The sequence below is a fragment of the Pollicipes pollicipes genome, unplaced genomic scaffold, assembly GCF_011947565.3.
Source record: "Pollicipes pollicipes isolate AB1234 unplaced genomic scaffold, Ppol_2.1 Scaffold_7237;HRSCAF=8634_pilon_pilon_pilon, whole genome shotgun sequence".
In the NCBI taxonomy this organism is placed as follows: Eukaryota; Metazoa; Arthropoda; class Thecostraca; order Pollicipedomorpha; family Pollicipedidae; genus Pollicipes; species Pollicipes pollicipes.
This window is the reverse complement of record NW_023597037.1, coordinates 1-20,428: the sequence shown is the minus strand read 5'-3', so window position 1 is coordinate 20,428 and position 20,428 is coordinate 1. Positions and strand designations below refer to the sequence as shown.

The 20,428-nt window shown below is 56.7% G+C and overlaps 1 protein-coding gene across 1 annotated transcript; it reads right to left on the bottom strand.

Annotated features, from left to right (window-relative positions):
* Positions 1–6,675: 6,675 nt before the first annotated feature.
* LOC119110821 (notchless protein homolog 1) lies at positions 6,676–18,833 on the bottom strand. Its single transcript, XM_037234691.1, has 11 exons — positions 18,262–18,833; positions 17,713–17,876; positions 16,483–16,619; positions 15,880–16,054; positions 15,371–15,569; positions 14,896–15,031; positions 14,621–14,758; positions 14,105–14,222; positions 7,924–8,027; positions 7,268–7,394; positions 6,676–6,710 (listed from the first exon to the last, which is right to left on the bottom strand). The coding sequence occupies exons 1-11, from the start codon at positions 18,409–18,411 to the stop codon at positions 6,698–6,700; spliced, it is 1,461 nt and encodes a 486-aa protein (XP_037090586.1). The 5' UTR covers positions 18,412–18,833; the 3' UTR covers positions 6,676–6,697.
* Positions 18,834–20,428: the final 1,595 nt, after the last annotated feature.

Genomic DNA, 20,428 nt, shown 5'->3' with positions numbered 1-20,428 from the left:
GGTGGCGCACTGTGCTCTGCGCATGTGCTGATATGGTTAGCGCACAAGCATGAGACGGAATAATGACACGGAAGCCTATGCTATCCAGAAAAAGTGCGTAAACGACACCGAATGCAATGGCGTTTCTTACAATACCTCTCTGGATGCCACTGGTCGTTGCAACTGCCAACTATTTGGACGTCTCTGGTTACCCAGTGACGTCACTAAGTAGCTACCACATTCAGACATTGCCGATAGTGAAATAGCACGCCATCGTGCTGTGCCCAGCGAGCCGTGAATCAGGCTTGCATAACGCTAGAAAGCTGCCGACCAAGGCGTCCTTTCCAGTCGGAACAGCCCACCTTCGACCGCCAGCCATATGGCGCTGTGGATAAATGGGACCGTGTTTTTCCACCGGCACCTCACGGCGCCCACGCGCCACGCACGTTAGTGTTTGAGCTTGTGCTGAGAATCCGGGTACGCCGCTTCCAAAACGCGGATTCCGGGAGTCCTGAACCATGACGTCAGCGCCGGCAAGCAGGTCAGATATAGCAAGAGACGTCTGTCTGTCTGTGCTGACGAGTGCTGTCTACAACCTTCTCGATCATTCCTTTTGAACGCCTACAACTCTGTACAATTACCCGCCCCTTATATTGACCCATATCCACGTCGCCCTATTGTTAATCCAGGACGAGGGGTTTGGTGTAAGCATGGGGTTATCACAGCGCCTACATTTGCGATTAATTTTGTATGTAGTTATATCGTTTGCAACCGGTCCGGTTCCGTGTAGTTGGCATCACTTGAGGGTCTTCACAACAAATGATAAAACAACCATTAAAATATCTGAATAGCTCCAACTTAAAGCTTTTTTTTAAAGTGACTGAACCGGATCTACATTTTAAGCCCATTACACACGTTCTGAAACACTGGGGGAAGGGAGGGTGAGGGTAAACTCGAGCCCTTCAAATACACAGAAAGTCAGGCCCTCGGTTTATAACCTGGGGTCGCTGACCGTAGTTTGTGGTGCTCGTAAACGGACATGTCGATACCTAATAGGCCATCCGATGAGCCAAATACTGGCTGCATAAGGTCGCAGCAGCGCCAGTTTCCACATTTCACCGCCAGTAGGGCACGGCCCGTGTGAGCAGTAACGAGGAAGACGTGCCGACATGCCTGCAGGGCCATTGTGACCCTGCTCGCACAGTCCCATTTGGCAGTGCAAGTGTGTCCATCCACACATGTGTCCACCGCAATGGGCGAGAACCAGTTCAGGGAGTGAACCACACTTCGTTGTTTCTTTCCATGTACCAAACGGGGCATAATGCTGATTGAAAAAGGTGGAGCAACCGTCCCTTCTTGTCCAGCTTTCCGGAGCTCACGCCTTTAAGTGGCGAATATACGCGAGTCGTTGTCGTGTGGTGTCATTGATAATCAGTAAGATACTGGTGAATGTGAGTGACTTGAAACTGGACGTCCTTATTTGCTCATGTTTCTTGCAATGTAAGGGGTGGGCGTCGTTAGAAAGCGCAGGTTCGAAAATACCGGCAGAACTACCGGTTTATCAGGGAGGTAGACATAGACTTCACCTTTGGGGAAAATAATAACTTTCTGTCAGCTTTGCAGATTTTAACAGCTACGACCGTGGGCTTGGCATGATTTGGAACGCATCAGAAGCCTTCCGCGTAGCCCGCTCCCCCGCTTCTGACCCGTTGTGGAGGTTCTGGACGCGGGAGTGTCTCGAAATGTGCGCAGGTCGAGCCATCGACCTCGCTACGTGACACACTCACAAAGAGACGTAGAGCGCGGCCCAATCGATCCTGCTTCAACTTCTAAGCAACGAATGCTTTAATATGCATGCCTACATGAATGTTCACTTCATTATATGCCCAGTAATGTTTTCGGATAACCCTGGATTGCATGCCCCTTGGGTACCAGATTCCCCAGATGACAGAAAAGCGGCATTCTGAACAAGCTGCATTGTTATTACAGCCACATCTTGAAAAAACGAACTTTGACCCCTGCTTTTGACAATCTGTGATTTGTGACCTACATTACATGGACCAGCACGACCTTGCCACTTGTGGCTTAGGGCCTGCACAATTTCTGAGAAATGTGACCTCCGGCATCTGCAGCCTCTGACGGTGACTGCTGACCTGTATAGTCTCTAGTCAAACTGTGCAACCCCGTCTGATCTCTGGACTTCCTCACCGATTTCGCTCCTGTCACGCGGCCTGACCCGTATGAGCGCTGACCTGTGCAGCCCCTAACGTCTGGCTCCTGACCTGAGTGACCTCTGACCATGCGAAGCCCGCGTGACCTGACCGCGGCCCGACCCGGCAGGACGTGTGGCGGCCGGCGCTGGTGCACTACGGCCGGGAGCCGCGGCCGCCCTCCTGGCAGGCGTCGGACACGGACTCGGACGACCTGGAGGTGCGCTCCATCACGGGGTCACGACCCGAGTACGGCGCCGCCGGCTACAGCAGCGCCAGCGGCGACGACGAGCCCGACCAGAAGTGGACCGTGGTGTGAGACGAGGACGAGCCCGAGCGGACCGTGGTGTGAGACGAGGACGAGCCCGAGCGGACAGTGGTGTGAGACGAGGACGAGCCCGAGCGGACAGTGGTGTGAGACGAGGACGAGCCCAACTGGAAGTGGACCGTGATGTCAGACTAGGACGAGCCTGACTGCAAGAGAGCCGTAGTGTGAAACGAGGACGACGAGATGGGCCAGAAGAAGACGGAAGGATGGGATGAGATTGACGGCATCGGCTTGAAGAGGACAGTCGCGTGAGAGGAAGACGGCATCGGCTGCAAGAGAAACTTGGCGTGGGACGACACATGGGCTCGGCGCGGGAACTGAGTGCACCGCTGTGATACAGATAAACTATATCAAAATGGGGTATGGACGGTGCGGTAGGGCAGGACCGGGCGTGGTGACCGTGCGTCGGCCTGCCCAGCATCGTCTGACGCGCGCGTGTGGACGGGTCTCGGCTCACGAGACGGCATCTCGGCTCAGGTCACGGAATCTCGGCACAGACGCACCTCGCACGGACGCCCAACACCCGTGCTACACCGGGGCGTCACAGCGAGCGCCGAGCAGTGCGGTCTCATCGCCAGAGGACCCGTCCGCCGCCCAGACCTGTTCCGGGAGCCGCCCGTCCGCCCGCTGGCTCAACACCGCCGGGCCGCTGAAGGAAACGTCACGCGCGGCGATAGATCGGCCCGGAGGGACGAGGCGCCTCTGGAGCGCCGCCGCCGCTGCCACGCACCAGGTCAAGGTCGCGTGCTTCCCGGGGCCGCCGCGGCGCAGTGGCCGGCGGTGCGGAATGCCTGGGCCGGCCGTGCGGCGTCAGGGACGGGCCGCGTCGGTCGCCGCGGTCACAGTCTTTCAGTCTGAGGTGCCTCAACAGCGGAGGGGCGACGGCCCGCCGCCCGCACCCGCCGCGGGTAGTACGCGTGGGGCCGGTTTTGCCGCGCGCACACGGGGTCCACTATGGACAATCCACGTGCGGCTGTCCGTAGCGAAGGCACTCAAAGCATAATGTAGCTGACGCGGTTATGCGGGCTGTGTACTGTAGTGTGGTGCTATGGGGTCGGGGACAGATATTGCCAATGGAAGGCGCTGATGGGAAAATGCATGGCGTAGAAATTCGCGCACGGCACGGCCTACGCAACGGGGACGCAACGTAGTATGTAGCATTCGCACAGCTCTAGACTTCGGTTCATGGAGCAAAATATTCTTCCAGGAAAACGGCTACAGAGAACTGCTCGCGAGATTCAACTCAACGCATCTTCGAATGTCAAGATGGTTGCTTGTTGATGTAAACGTTGTGGTTATGTTTGGATAGCTTTCCCGGACCGCACAGATCTCCGCAGTAAACAATGATCTGATTAAATTACATCCCACGTGGCCCGCTAACAATTAACAAGTCACTCGTGTTTTCTTGCAATTAACATATATTAAACATCTCCACCATCCCAGAACAGCCAATGATTTCAAATTGCCGAGCTTAAAACAGAGCCGGACGGAGCTCGGGGCTCTGCCACTGACTCAGCGGTGGCGTGACAATGCCCCAGACCCGTCTGAGTCAGCGACGAGTCAATGCCCCAATGAGTCAGCGACGCAAACCATTAGTGGCGGATAAGAACGAGCCGGTGGAGCGGAGCCCCCTTTCGAAAGGTGATAGTTAAGCCATTGATCCTCCGAGCAGCGTTGGCACTCGCGCGGACTCAGTCCGCCCCGTTTCCGTCAGAGGCCATCACATAAGAGCGTCCCTGATAGCTTCATCGCCGGGGGAGAAAATGGGCAATGCTTTCGCTATGACGCAGTGGCTGGCAATAGCTTGAACAGGTCACAAATGACCCTCCGCCATGCTAATTATAAGACGCGATATTTGCAATGACATTTGTTTTCGCCAAACGCTTTAAATACGCGGACCACGCGACTTTGTATGCGGGCGCTTTCCCCTGCGAACCCTGGGCTTACGCGGCCACAGACCTCGCCGTTTCCTGATCTGGAAACGGCGCTGGTTTGAACCAGCCACGACTCCTACCACTCATTCGGTGAATAAACGTACAGTTAGACATCTTTCGGACACTGCCGGCATCTCTCGCACCTTCCTTCATCGCGCAAACAGCTCTGGTACCAGGGCACATCCAACCCTTCGACTTAAGCTGAAAGCCGTACGAGCCTTGCGTGACACAAGCCGCATGGCTAGCTGCGAACATCCCCCCGACGCGCCGCTAAGCTCGCGAGGACGTTGGCGCTTCCCCAGCCCGTCCGTTTCCGATCCTTCCCTTCCCCCTTCCGTCGACGGCCAGCCGGCCGGCTGGGGGTGTTCGCGAGCGGGCATTCCAGGTTGGTGCGGGCACGGGAACGGTGGGGCGTCGTCCTGCCACCGCTGGCACCGTCACCAGCTCCCAAGCCTCGGCGAGCGCGGCCGCGTGTCCGGCAGAGGGTCCTTCCCTTACCTCGGCAGGCGCAGCCGCGTGCCCGGTAGTGGGTCTTTCTCTCACCTCGGTGGACACGGCCGCTGGCATCGTCACCAGCTCCCTCGCCCCGGCAGGTGCATTCATGTGGCGGCAATGAGTCCCTCCCAGCCGCGTCAGGTACGAACGCGTACCGGTGATGGGTCCCTACCGAGTCACAGCAGGTACGGGTGCGTAAAAGCAGTGGGTCCTTCCATTGCCACGGCAGGTACGGGCACGTGCCGGTGATGGGTCCCTCCCTTGCCACGGCAGGTACGGGCGCGTGCCGGTGGTGGGTCCGTCACCAGCCGGTGGCCGCCATCGATCGCCGCTGACGAATCAGAGCCCCGCTGTCTCCGGTCGGTCGGCCAGTCGCCCGACGCACGCGCTCCCGCCCGCCAGCTCAGCCGCCCACCCACGCCCCCAACCCCAGATCAAAGATCGCCGCCGTCGCAGTATCGTCCCATATGAGATATCTCTCCACCAACGGAATATTTTTGAACGAGAGTTGGGGTTTCGGCGGCTACAATTTGACAGTCCCGACCCTGCGAAGCAGCCAGCTTTAATATGTGCTCGTAATTTGTTAAGTGACTGTGTGACGTTGATACCTTCGCGTATGGCGGATAATGGACTACAGATGACTGAAAGGGACACAGATCTATTAACCAGGCGGAACGGTGTGCAGCTAACGGACATACAAAAGCATCTAATCTGAGGAGGCTTTTACTATTTTGAGTGAGCTGCGACGGAATAATGGCTACATTGTGTGCACGATCGGACACGCCACTCAGTGTGCTGCAGAACCCAAGAGGCGAATGTATTCGTTTCATTTCCTGTAAGACGTGCATCTGTTTTGATTCCCCGAGCCCAGCAATCCCACCGCACCGTGGCAGCAGCCAGCTAACAATAGCTGCACGCGATGCTTGCGATGTTACGGCCACGGGTGAAACTTATCAGCTTTCGAAGCAGAAGAGTTATCTCAGGTGTCGCGCCTCTCTGGAAGCAAAGTCATATCTGCTGTTTGTTGTAAAGATGCCCAATGGCAATTAACACAGAATACGAGTACTAACAAATATATGCACAGTGGTGTCGCTTACAATTCGGTCGACGACTACGATGTTAGCCCGATGATTACATGACAGAGCGCGTCCGCTGACTGAGCTGCAGTGGCCTCTGCCACCCGGCAATTCTATGCGCTTGGTAACGTCTGCTACGCCACCACCCACGTCTTGCCAGCAGTGCAGACGCAGTACAAAACAGCTCCGTTATCCGTACAGTCCGGCTAAAGCAGATCCCGGCCGTGCCGCCAGCGCCGCACCGCCAGACACGGCCAGGGGTGCCCGATTGTCGAGAGCGTCCGAGCAACGCTGGCTCGGAGCCACGTCTAACCTCTCCCTCTGTCCCCCCTCCCCCCCCCCCCACCACCTACCAGCTTCACTCGCTAGATGTATGCCACGCTTCCAGCGAGAGCGCCAAGCCCTCAAGCCGGTACATCCGTGACTCGATCTGGCGATGTGAAACGTGTATTGCGCAACAAATACAGCTCAGAACATCGTCCGTCTCGGCTGAATGAGCAGCGCCGCCAGCACGGCGGAGGCCGGCCACCTCAGGCCCAGCTCCCGGGTGTCACCGGCCGCCGGCCCTGACCGTGGTCCGGTCGGTGGTGGCGCGGCCCGGCGCCGCTGGCGTGCCAGACGTGTATAAATAGCGGCCCGGCCGGGCGGCAGCTCGCCACCGCCACCGTCGGCCCGCTATCGCCGCCATCTGGGGGCCCCAGGTCACGTGTCAGCCGGCGCGGGGTCGACGGCGAGGTCACCGCCTGCGGGCCGCCGGCGGCGGAGCCGCGCGCGCGCGCGCGCGCCGCGGCGTCCGCCCGCCTCCACTGCCCGCCGGCGTCCGGTAACAAAGGCGGCACACGCCGAGTCGGCGCACCACGCCGCCAAAATCGATCACCACCGACCGGCCTTGAAGGTCGGCCGAAACCAATCCACTCCCGGCCGGCGACAATGCAAATCCGGCGGCCCGGATCAACAGCGCCAGGCTCGGTCGCCTCCCCCCCCCCCCCCCCCCCCTCGACACTCCGACAGCAGCTTGGCCTGCCGCCGCCCCCGACACTCCGACAGCAGTTTGGCCAGCCCCCCCCCCTCGCCACTCTCCGACAGCAGCTCAGTTAGCCTCCCTCCACCCAGCCCTCTCCGATGACAGCAGTCTTGGTCAGACACCTCCCGGCACTCCCACGACAGCAGCCCCCCTAGTGAGACCCTCTACGGCACTCTCCGACGACAGCAGCCGCGCCGCCCGCCCACCGCGGCGCGACTCACATCCGCAGCAGCTTGTCCTTGCCGCCGCTGACCACGCGCTGGCCGTCGGGGGACCAGTCGACGGCGAACACCTCGTCCGCGTGGCCGGGCAGGTCCAGCTGCAGCTTGCGGCTCCTCATCGACCACACTGGGGACAGACGCGGCCAGGCGTGAGCCGCCGGCCGGACGGCCACAGCTGGGCCGGCGCCGGCGCTGGTGCCCGGTCGTCCGCGCCGAACGCCGGCCGCCCGCGCGCGCGCGCCACCGACGCGTTGGCGAGCGGGGACGCAACCGGAGGAAGGGGAGGAGGCGGGGGAGCATAGTGAAGACATGCCAGCACGGACGAACGGAGGAGTGGGCGCACACGGCGCGGCAGTGCACTCAGACTTCTCACAAATGGCGAAGAAGCAACGAAACAGGAGGTCCAACACAACGAACGACGCTAGAAAAGGCAGCCGGACGAAAACACAAGAAAAGCTTACAAAAAGTACCAGCCATGCTTTTGTAAGAAGCAACCAGCACAAACAGTAGCAAACAACGGCAATGAAGAGCATTATTTCAACCCCTGCACATCCATCGATCACGAGGCGTCCCGTTATGGGCCGAGCGTGAGGCCGGGCGGCGGAATAGTCGGCTCCTGACCCGGGCGTACACACCACAAAGGTGCCGCCGCCCACCTTTGAGCGTGGAGTCGGCGCTGCCACTGACCAGCAGGCGGGAGTCGGCCGACCAGGCCACCATGTACACGGCCTGCACGTGGCCGCGCAGCGCCGCCACGAACCTGCCGAGCGCGCGTGTCACACAGGCGTCAGACGACGCTGATGGGCGAGCCCGCCGTGGGGCGGGGGCCACATCACGGCATCGGGCTGGGGCAACAGCACGGCATCGGACTGGGGCTGGGACCCAGGGCACCGGCTGGAGCGGGGACCCACGACATTGGGCTGGGGCGGGGGGCCACACCACGGTGCCGGGCTGGGGTGGGGGCCACACCACGGCACCGGGCTGGAGCGGCGCCACACCACGGCACCGGGCTGGGGCTGGGACCCACGGCACCGGGCTGGAGCGGGGGCCCACGGCACTGGGCTGGGGTGGGGGGCCACACCACGGCACCGGGCTGGAGCGGCGCCACACCACGGCACCGGGCTGGGGCGGGGGCCACACCAGGGCACCGGGCTGGAGCGGTGCCACACCACGGCACCGGGCTGGGGTGGGGGCCGACAACGGCACCGGGCTGGAGCCGACAGGCAACACACTCCGCCCACAGCCGTTTACACTGTGTACCTAGCTGGCTCGCTGTTTTACTTCTTTATTTTTACGACTGCGTCCCCACACATTGCACAATTGGCTAAAAAACTAGATAACATATTTTTTTACAAAGTAGTTGGATAGCTCATAGAGCTGACCCGGCATCATTACATTGATCATTTCGAGATTGGCTGTCACGTGCTCGGGTGGGGGATCAAACTGTCCCCCCCCCCTCCCCTCCTGAAGGTTTATCCAGAATGGTGGTCGATCGGCAGGGCGTAGCGGCGCCAAATTTTTCATAGCTGTGGGAAATTGAAAAGCGGATCGTTTGGTGTCAAAAATTTAGATGAACCTTGTAAGGTCACTGACCTACGGCCGGTCAAGGTCAGGCCATGGATTCAGCGAAGTCAATTTCTAGGGAATCGTTAAATCTCATGCTACAGCGGAGTGTTAGACGAAGCCATACATCTCTAAGATACTTTCTTAGGCAACATAACAGTTAAATGAACAACTTAGATAGACCTAGAGTCAGGTACGAAGGTCCGGCCAAGGTAAAAAAACAACCTGTTTTATTACTCTATGGCTTGCTGTACGGGGTAGTTTCTGGTACTCACTTCGAATTTATTGATAACTGTGACTGCATTATACTTCTTCCATGGATCTCTTTACGGTCAGAATAGGGCACTGACCTAAAATGACCCGGTCAAAATTTTGCTTTATTGAACATACTGCCTAGAGTACTCTTTGTCACTTATTCAAATGCAAAACTCAAGCGGTCCTGTATGATTTTGGGCACCATGACCTCCAAAAGGTCAAAGAAGGTACATAACCTTAAATGACCATGTCACCTTTTGCTTAGAACGGGTGTTTAGGTTCCGCGGGTACTTTGGAAACCAACCCGGACTTTGACATTGCTTCAACTTATTTGGCCTGAACGTCCCGACCTAAGAACCTCAAATTTTCACCTAAGTGAGCTCACGTACAGGGCAACACACCCTGTGAATTTAGAGTGTCTAGCTTTCTTAGTGCCTGAGATCTCGGGGGGGGGGGGGCAAATTAAACCACTCACCCACCCGAGCGCAGGGTATCCAACCGGCCACTCTGGCGAGTGTTAACAATGTACCGGTAATGCTAATTTTCTTCGACATCGATCTATTCACCCCTGAGAAAATGGATCAGTGTGGTTTCTGAAGCTAATTCCAGACCTGATAATTTGCCGGAAGCCGAGGGATTACGGCTTCAACAGCTTTCGAAAGTCCTCATAATAGGCATATCTTTGGTGGACCACACACAGACACGCGAACACGGCTATTACAAGAAACGACGTTTTAGATACCGAAGTCCAAAACATATTCCTGGCACGACGTCTATTATCTGATGCCATTTTGATGGCGAGCTCTTTTGACCTCGGGTAATCTCAGGCGACGGGACACACCAAGATCTCTGCCAGTTCAAAAGTACTGCAACCCATGTCCGTAAGGCATGCCTGTAATAACCTCCCGGGATTGGTGTGGGGCAAGACACTTGCGAGCTGACAGTGTACGAACTAGAAGCCATCTGTTAAGCAGGCGCGTCGACCGGCAAGGGAAACGGAAGCAAACAAAACAAGCACCGCCTTACGAACACAACATCAAGTGCGCCACATTTTCCATCAGTTGGACCGCCGCGGCATAGGACGGTCGCGCCGTTTGTCTCCGCCTCGCTGTCGAGCGGCGTGCTCCGCCACAAATGGCCCTGGAGCGATCGGCTGGCCGCTGCACAGTGCCTTGTCAGGGACAGGTCCTGGGAAGTGTACTGGCGTACGCCCGGCGGCCATGGCGCCGGTGCGACCGGGCCACCTTTACAGCTAGGTGCCAACCACTTCCACGAAGTGCAGTTTGTTTTAATTTGCATTTTGATTTGACAAGCTGTGGTTATTCACTTCTGGGATGATATACGCGTTCCCCTCCAATGGTTATATGTGACGGTAGACCTTGTAACCCGAGGTCACCGATGGCCAGAGTGCACGTCAGAACTCCGTCAAAGGACTGGAACTATTCCAGGAGCATATCTTTAGTACATGCGGGTTCAAAAATGTGTGGTTTCTCGTAGTTATCATGTGTTCGTATTTCGACAAGGTCTGCAAAAAGAAGCGTCGATCCTGAGACTGCTTCAAATCGTTGGAACTTCAAGCCATAAGCCATTGCTATAGTCGAGCTCAAATGTTCGGCTCGCAAAGACATTTTCCGTCAATTTGGCCTTGCACTTAATTGACTTCTGAGGGCGAAAATACACCCCCCAAGGAATAGGTGGAAAATCGCAGATTTGCCCACGTAAGAACTTACGAACTCGATTCACATATGACGTCCCTTGCACCCGTACTCATTAGCAAAATATAAAGTGGAGGGGGGGGGGGGACACACTCCCAACAATTTGAACATTCCCTCATAACGAACAACCCGCATGGAAAGCGAGCCTTGTCACGTAATTACCACCCGTTCGTGCATATTTTACATTCACGTTTTAGTGTATCCCACGCACACCAATCACAGATAACACACTATACATACCACACAGTTTGGCTGTAGAACGCCTCTCTCCTTTCGACACATCGCGGTACGTCAACCCGGTCGTCAGTGAATGACACCTGTATCAGGTGCGAGATATACACCCGGCGGCTGTGGTGGGTCACGTCCCTCCGTCAGTCAGACAGACAGGTCCAGAGACACACCCGGCGGCTGTGGTGGGTCACGTCCCTCCGTCAGTCAGTCAGACAGGTCCAGAGACACACCCGGCGGCTGTGGTGGGTCACGTCCCTCCGTCAGTCAGTCAGACAGGTCCGCGGCTGTGGTGGGTCACGTCCCTCCGTCAGTCAGACAGGCCCAAAGATACGCCCGGCGGCTGTGGTGGGTCACATCTCTCCGTCAGTCAGACAGGTCCAGAGACACACCCGGCGGCTGTGGTGGGTTACATCCCTCCGTCAGTCAGACAGGACAGGTCCAGAGACACACCCGGCGGCTGTGGTGGGTTACATCCCTCCGTCAGTCAGACAGGACAGGTCCAGAGACACACCCGGCGGCTGTGGTGGGTCACGTCCCTCCGTCAGTCAGACAGGACAGGTCCAGAGACACACCCGGCGGCTGTGGTGGGTCACGTCCCTCCGTCAGTCAGACAGGACAGGTCCAGAGACACACCCGGCGGCTGTGGTGGGTCACGTCCCTCCGTCAGTCAGACAGGACAGGTCCAGAGACACACCCGGCGGCTGTGGTGGGTCACATCCCTCCGTCAGTCAGACAGGTCCAGAGACACACCCGACGGCTGTGGTGCGTCACATCCCTCCGTCAGTCAGACAGGACAGGTCCAGAGACACACCCGACGGCTGTGGTGGGTCACGTCTCTCCGTCAGTCAGACAGGTCCAGAGACACACCCGACGGCTGTGGTGGGTCACGTCCCTCCGTCAGTCACACAGGACAGGTCCAGAGACACACCCGACGGCTGTGGTGGGTCACGTCCCTCCGTCAGTCAGACAGGACAGGTTCAGAGACACGCCCGGCGGCTGTGGTGGGTCACATCCCTCCGTCAGTCAGACAGGACAGGTCCAGAGACACGCCCGGCGGCTGTGGTGGGTCACATCCCTTCGCCAGTCAGGCAAGCGCGGGCAATGCCACCGCCGCGGGGAGTCGGACACTATGCAATACGGACCGTAACCCACGGCGACCGGCTATTCCCAACACCAGCCGTGCCACAGTCTGACCTAGATGAATGGCACAACTAGCAGACGGGAGCCGCTGCTTCATACGAGGCCGGACGCCCGCCGCCGATGTTTGTGTTCTCAGGTGCTCGGCCAATTAATGAGTGATCACGGCGGCGGCTCGGCAGGCGGCGGCGGGGCCCAGATCTGCACCTCGCGCCGCCGCCGCGCCAACGGTAACACCGGGCGCTGTCAGAGCCCGCCGCCCCGACGCGGCGGTATGCGCCGCCGCCAGCACCGAGCCACCCGCCGACCATTAGCCGTCCATAGCTGCCGAGTCAGCTCGTCAGGCGCGCGAGAGCTCGTGAGCCCCTGTCAGAGACAGCAGCGGAACTGATAACCTGTCATCTGCCATGATATTTCGCGGAGATTTTGTCTCGCGGCAGCGGCCAGCCGGGCACCAGCAGCTTGCCTTGAGGCGTCGGCCAAAACTTCGTCAGGAGGGCTCTGAATGAATGAGGATGTCTTGGTGATCGGGACGTATTGATGTCTGCAATCAATATCAATCAATCCCTACTCAACTGAGAACAGTGTTATCAGCGTGTATGTGTGTGTGTGAGGGGGGGGGGGGGGGCTCTTTGATCTTGTATGGGCGTGCGTTCAATAGTAGGCAGTGGTGCATACCTATCGATATTCGACAGCTGACGGCAGGCAATGGAAGGCGTCAGACAGGCGACATTTGCGTTGACACATGGCGGAGTTTGTGGCCAACCGGCTGGGTCCCGTCAGGTCAGGTCAGCGGGGTCGACTGGCGACTTGTAACCGGCCGGGTCAGCGCAACGGGGCCGACCGGCGACTTGTGACCGATCGGGCCAAGTCAGTGAGGGCGACTGGCGACTTGTGACCGGCCAGGTCAGGTCAGCGGGGCCGACCGGCGACTTGTGACCGCCGAGCGGGGTCAGCGGGGCCGACTGGCGACTTATGACCGGCCGGGTCAGGTCAGCGGGACCGACCGGCGACTTGTGACCGGCCGGGTCAGGTCAGCGGGGCCGACTGGCGGCTTGTGACCGGCCAGGTCAGGTTAGCGGAACCGACTGGCGACTTGTGACCGGCCAGGTCAGGTCAGTGAGGCCAACTGGCGACTTGTGACAGGCCGGGCGGGGTCAGCGAGGCCAACTGGCGACTTGTGACCGGCCGGGTCAGGTCAGCGCAGCCGGGGCGGGCCGCCGGTGGCGGCGCCGGCTCTTCTGCCCCCTGTCCTGCCACTTGGCGTACAGCCGGTCACCACCACACGGTCCTGGCCTCTGTACTCACGATCCAGGCCCGTCGGATGGTAACTCCAGACCGGAGACTTGTGACCCGGCACTCGTCAAACCACCTCCGCGCCGCAATGGTGAAGAATGCCACTTTTTCGGCCCAGGAAAGAGGGCGGATGTCCGTACACATCCATCGCACCAGCGGCGGAGTTCACAACGGCTCAGCTCCCGCACTTAAGCAGTGCATGCATGGGGAGGTAATACCGACACCTGGCTCACTAGACGGCCCTCAACGACTGTGCCGGACAACTACGCACGCCTACCACAGAGACGCCAGGCGCCGTTGATTCGGCGCCAACCTTGTCATGGGTGGGATGGGGTTAGGGTGGGGAGCAACCCTCCCCTCTAGACACTGAGGGATGAAGGATTGCTACCCCTTCCAACGCACGTGGGTGGCCTTATCTTGACGGCAGGCTACTGCTGCCTGACAAGAGGCTGCCTTCCTCCGGTCCGGTGCTCCAAGCACACATCTTGGGACTCCATACAAACTGTATCTTATGCCAGAGCGGCACAAGACACACCGGGCAGGCAAAGCTTCAACAAGGCAGCAAACCTGGGTCAGAAGACGCCCTGTTGGTCGCACCATTGCCAGACAGCCCGGCCACAGTATGCCGTCAAGCACTCACTTTCCCGTCTTGCCCTCCCAGAGGCGTATCGATTTGTCGAACGAGGCGGAAGCGATGAGCCGGGCATCCGGCGAGAAGCGGACGTCGTTGATCAGCTGTTGGTGGCCGGTCATCCGCGCTGCCGACAGACGGCGTGACCTCACCACGCGGCGCGGGACGGGCCGCGGCGGGCAGCACGACGCCACAAGCCGTGGGACACTCGGCGCCACCGTGCGTACCCGGACTCAAACACATTTACCACGCGCGCTGCGTGATGCACAGGACATGTGTAAGGAATGTCAGATTGTCCCTGACTGCACTGACTTAATTTCTTACTCTTCAAGGTGCGAAAGAAACCGTACCAGTCGCGAACATGTCTGCTGTTTCATTACATACGAACTGTGTGACGCTGCCTCACTAACGTGTAGCGTCCACGCGTACGTTGTGTTCCGCACGACCGCACGCTTCGACTATCCTGATACGGCCATGTGCACCATAACTCATCTCCTGGTTATGATTGATGATGGATCCACTCACCCAGAGGCTTAGTGCCCTTCACTGGATTCCAGAGGAACATGGTGAAGTCGTCACTGCCCGATACCAGTCTCTCCTCGCCACCGCTAGATGCCAGTAACGTCGCGTACCGCTTCTTGGCGGCTGCCAACTTCTCATCATCTGCAAAACATGCATTCATTCAACGAGCGTATACTCGCTGATCCTCTCCCATAGCAGAAAGACGTTTGCATACGCGATGAACGTCGATACGGCGACGGCAAGCAGTCAGCTGGTGCGGAAGCACGCGTAAGTAGTACCTGTGCGTTTGTCCGCTAGATGTCCGACGTCGCCGCTGGCCGGGTCATACGCTCCCGTCCGCATGACGTAGTCTGTGCTCAGCGCCAGCGTGTTGACCCAGTGACCGTGGCCTTGCAGTGCCCGGCACATTGCTCCCTGCAGCATGGAGCACATACTAGCCATCACGAGCCGCTATACGATATGATGGGTATTTCAATCAGATGCAATCCTTGAAACAAATATGACTGTTTGGATTATGTTGGGCACTCCTACAGCAGTCACCTTGCGTATCTTGAGTGAAGCCTTTTGACGCTGCAAGCAAAGTTACACGTTGTGGGAAGTTCTTAAACGAACCAGTGTACCAAAACATGTGTTTGTACACTATGACATGTGTTTTTTGATCGCATGTTCCTACAAAAGCCTCCGCTTCATCTCAGTTATTAGTGCGCTTTCACTGCTACACAGAACCAGCGCCGCTCAGCCACGGAGACTCACGTCGGTGGCGGCCCACACTCGTACACTGCGGTCTTGGGAGCCGCTGTAGAGGAGGTCGGCGCCGCCCCAGCGCAGGCACGTCACCGACTGCCGGTGCCCCGTCAGTACGCGCAGGCACCGCTGCAGCTGGGCGTCCCACACGCGGACGTCACCGTCCTTCGAGCTGGACGCCAGCAGTCGAGACTGACCCGACTCGGAGCTGAAACACGGCCAGATACGTCAGACGTGTGACCGGGTTCGGTGCTGAAGCACGACCCGATACGTCAGCCGCGTGACCGGGCTCGGTGCTGAAGCACGGCCCGATACGTCATCCGTGTGACCGGGCTCGGTGCTGAAACACGGTCTGACACATTGCCGTCTGCAGCCCGATACGATGCGACAGTTGACAAATCGCGGCCCAGCGACACAATAGGCGTTCACAGAGGATACTGTAAAAGACGGACATTCTACGGTTTCAGTTCAATCGACACACAGGCAAGGGACCGTCAGGTGAAGACAGACAACAGCACCTGTGCAAGGGCTGCCAGCAGATGTGTGTGATCCACTGTTTGTGTCCGGTCAGCGGTTTGCCCTCCTGCTTGCCGGAGACCGGTTCCCAGAGGCGGACCTCGCCCGACTTGCAGCCGGAAGCGAGCAGGCGGCAGTCGGGCGACCAGGCGATGCAGAGCACCCAGTGACGGTGACCTGCGGCCGGCCACACGACGGTCCGTCAGGCGGCGCCCAGTCACGGTGGCCCGGCAGGGGCACTGCTGAGGCCGGACAAACCACAACCATGCAATAGTGACCGTTGTGACGTCCGGACACGAGGCCAGGAGTAGACACGACGTGGATTGGTCTCACGGTGTGGAATAAACAAGTACGCTATAGCCCGTGAAACGTGCCACGCTACACAAAACGCTCATGGGAACGACTGGTATACAGCCCCACTTTGCTAAACAGGTCGCACGCCAACCCGCGTTCGTTCCGTGCAGGACGCCACTGCTCGCTGCCATCACACAGTCAGACCACTCCTAGCAACAACCGCTCGGTCGCGACCCGGCTTGGGCCGCCACTCACTGACCGGAATGACGTCACTCACGGACCGAGTGGCGTCACACCGGGGGACGACTGACCGGTGCATGTGTGCTGGGGCGTTTCTGTGCTGACGTCCCAGAACCGGACCGTCTTGTCCCCGGAGCCGCTGGCCAGGGAGCGGCCGTCGGGCGAAAAGCTGGCCGAGATGACCGGTTCGGCGTGGCCGGGGATCGAGCTGCCGCACACGGACCAAGATACGCTCAGAGCCGGCGTACCGGCTCGGGGAGGGGGAGGGAGAGGGTGGTTCATCGTGGCCAGACCGGCTCAGCGTGGCCAGGGATCGAGCTGCCGCACACGGACCAAAGATCGCTCAGAGCCGGCGTACCGGCTCGGGGAGGGGCAGGGGGCGGGTGGTTCATCGTGACCAGACCGGCTCGGCGTAGCCGGGGATCGAGCTGCCGCACACGGACCAAAGATCGCTCAGAGCCGGCGTACCGGCTCGGGGAGGGGGAGGGGGGGGGTGGTTCACCGTGGCCAGACCGGCTCAGCGTGGCCAGGGGATCGAGCTGCCGCATACGGACCAGAGGCCGCTCAGAGCCGGCGTACCGGCTCGGGGAGGGGCAGGGGGCGGGTGGTTCATCGTGACCAGACCGGCTCGGCGTGGCCGGGGATCGAGCTGCCGCATACGGACCAGGGGCCGCTCAGAGCCGGCGCACCGGCTCGGGCAGGCATCGTGACCAGACACAGGCGCTCAGAACCGGCACACCGACTCAGCGGCACACGGCGACACAAGGCCGATACACCAGCTCCCAGAGACGCAGTTATACACGGTCGTACGCCACTGAAGCCGGCACGCGTTAACGAGTCCCCAGAGGCAGACAGTCGTCTGGGTCTCAGTGAAGCAGGCTATCGAACAGCTCGAGTTCACTCTTGCTGATGTGACATCAGATGCTAGCAGAACATGCAAGCCAGTACCGGGTGCACATTGGAGCTTGACAGGGAATGACAGGTTTGACGACTTAAGTAAAATACATACATAAAGTACTTCTCACACCATTTTGTGTTGAAGTGGTGATTTAACGATGTAATCAAGATGTATTGGCCGCAGTTAAAAAATAATCGACATCATGTTCACAGACAAGCTGGTGCTACATGTCTTTAAATTGTTTGAAATTTGTTGACTCGCTTATGACATACAATTACTTCAATTTGTTTGCTTCAAAATGCTTCATTAAATTGTTCGCGTCTGCGTCTAACAGCCATCCAGCCACGTATGCTTCACGCCTGAGATATGTCAGCGTGACTACCATGACACGCCAGGGACTGACCTGGTGCACCGTGTCACCGCCCGGACCCGGAACACGGCCTGCGGCTGGTAGATGATGTCCAACACCTTCTCAGAGTCGACAGTCAGCTGTTCCAGCGTCTGTTGCAGGCTGGAGGCGACCTCGACGTCACCGACGTAGAAGGCGTATGGCACCGGCTCCTCTTCCTGCCGATGCCACGTGTGATGTGACGTCACCACATCACGAGGAAGGGATGACACAGGTGCATCAAAATGGATGATGACTTGATGACATTGAAGACGTACCAAGAAATAATGTCCACGCCAAAAACCTGCCCTGGAAGGGGCGGCAACACATGCGATAACATGAATATGACAGAAATGCCCACCTGCTGTTACCTCTGTGCATGCACAACTCTGAACAGGGCATTTTTAATTTATCTTTAGATTGCCTACAAGCATGTTTATCTGACCCCCATCCAAACAAACACACCTGTACTGGTGCCCAGCACATATCAAGGTGATGCAAAATGAGACTGTACAGATTTACATGCAGTCATGACAAAAATAGCCAATTAACAGGTACACAAACCTTTTCAAGAAGTGCATTGCAGACTAACTGCAGCTTATCCTTTGTGATCGTGACTGGTAGGTTGAAAGGAGCACCAGCAATGTCCCCTGTTTCTGAGCGGAACTGTGCCAGAATATGGCGAGTTTCCTCAGCTTCCATTGGCTCCTCCATTGTGTCCGACTTCAATGAGATAACTTGTTATGAGCAAGATGTGGCAGCAACATCGATCGGTAATGAGAAAAAATAATGCCGGTCAGTATCTGCCTGGTGGGGAGTGACTATGCTAACCACCTTTTCCCACTTCTTCTCATTAAGATTGCTTAAATTGCCCATGCAACCTTTCTCCAGTCCTCTTCACTTCAACAAGTTACAAGGACCAATACAAATGTGAATACAAAATGGCATGCTTTAGGGATATGGGATGGCACATAATCTACCTGATGCCTAATGCAATCCGTCGCACAAGCAGTTCAGGCATTTCTGAAATACTTCAAAAAGGAAGATATTTTCAGGCCATCCAAGACCATCTGAAGCCATTCAAGACCATAAGACCATTCTAAGACTGACACATAAGACCATCCTGGCCTATACCCCCCACATTCTGGGGTCTTTACACATGTGCTTAGCAGGGTCTTTGAAGGTCTACCAAAATGGACACAAATCATAATCAGAAACCAAAATTGCCTGGACCTTTTGATTAGAACATTTTCTGAGAACAGTGCTAATGCTAAGCAACACTTGTCGCATGAGCCCTGAACTCCCCAACAGTGAACAATTTCAGGTCATCCACACACTTTCATGGTGACCTAACATTTTAAATGACCACTACTGCTGGCATCAGCCACATCACCATTTGGTTACACGGATTTGTCATGTGTATTTGTTTTGTGTCATGGTAGATTAGAAGTTCAGATTTTTGAAATCTCTGAAAGACATCACAGTTCACCAAGTAGTCAATCCATCCACCAAGACAATCAAGACAACCAAGACAAGATAGACAATCCAGCAAGAAGCCAATTTTCAAGCCATTGATGCAAACTAGGTTGTTTGCTCAAATCCAGCAAGAGGTTACTTTGTCAATAATTGTGATGCCAAATAAAGTTATCCATTCACTTTGGATATTTTGCATTGCTATGGGAGGGGCACTTCCAGTGGAGCAATTCAAGCTTAATGCTGGGATGTGTGGTGGATGGCTCATGGCCAACACCAGTACTTTACACGCAATACTAAACTTTTCACTGGCTTTTTAAGATATTAACCACCCTTAAATAATAATAAACATGAATACTTTAGGACATATTATCATCTTACCTTCAAAATCTGATAATTACAATAACAGCAGCACATGTCAGTGGACAGTCTGCCACACTGATCACAGACACTGATGGGAATGGGTGCGAGGATTGAGGGGAGGGGGAGGTTGCCAGGGGTGATGGTGGTTGAGTTAGGTTAGGTTAGGTTTAGATGGGCTAGGTTAGGTCAGGTCAGGAAAGGCTAGGTTCAGTCAGGTTAGGTAAGGCCAGGTTTGGTTCAGGTTAGGTTTAGGTTAGGTTTAGGTTAGGTTAGGTTAGGCTTAGGCTAGGCTGGGCTAGGTTACATTCTGGTCCATTTTAATAAATTCTTGAAAGACCATTTTCTCAGACAGCTTACATGTCAACTAGAGTGTGTGCCAGTGGGTCAGGAATATCATGTCTCTGGATCACTCAGACATTCACTATCACAATTATTAAAGTTTAAGGTAAGATTGTGGAAATACCTGTATGAGTTTTATATAAAAATATTGGGCACAAATTATTAGACTGTGTGAAGCTCAGATCATTGCTCACCACAAAGCTGTCAAGCATGAATTAATTGATGCAAACACACATTTAGGAGCAACTAACAACTAAGGCTGCATAAGTACCAGCCTAGGATGAAATAATGATTTGGACCATTATCCTTCAACTGGTGTCATTATGAGCACAATTTTTTCCAGTCAATTCTGACTATCATCAGGTGTTACACTCATTAAAAAACTGAGTGTTTTCAGTGTTTGGCCTTAGGCCATATGAATTGCTGGAAATCTAGCCAGGTCCATACCATTGTGAGTCTGATACTCTACCAACTAAACCTACTGGGACGAACTAAGACAGTCCAACTTACACTATACCCATGTTCATAATACCTCATCTCAATGCCCCCGTAAAAC

Bases quoted from the DNA above. Each gene is read 5' to 3' on its own strand.
- LOC119110821 (XM_037234691.1), bottom strand. From the start codon at position 18,411: ATGGAGGAGCCAATGGAAGCTGAGGAAACTCGCCATATTCTGGCACAG. The intron at 17,877-18,261 runs GTTTGTGTACCT...TGGCATCGGCAG, and splicing joins GCAATGCACTTCTTGAAAAG to GAAGAGGAGCCGGTGCCATA. The intron at 15,570-15,879 runs GTGCTGTTGTCT...GCCGTGTTTCAG, and splicing joins TGCTGGCAGCCCTTGCACAG to CTCCGAGTCGGGTCAGTCTC.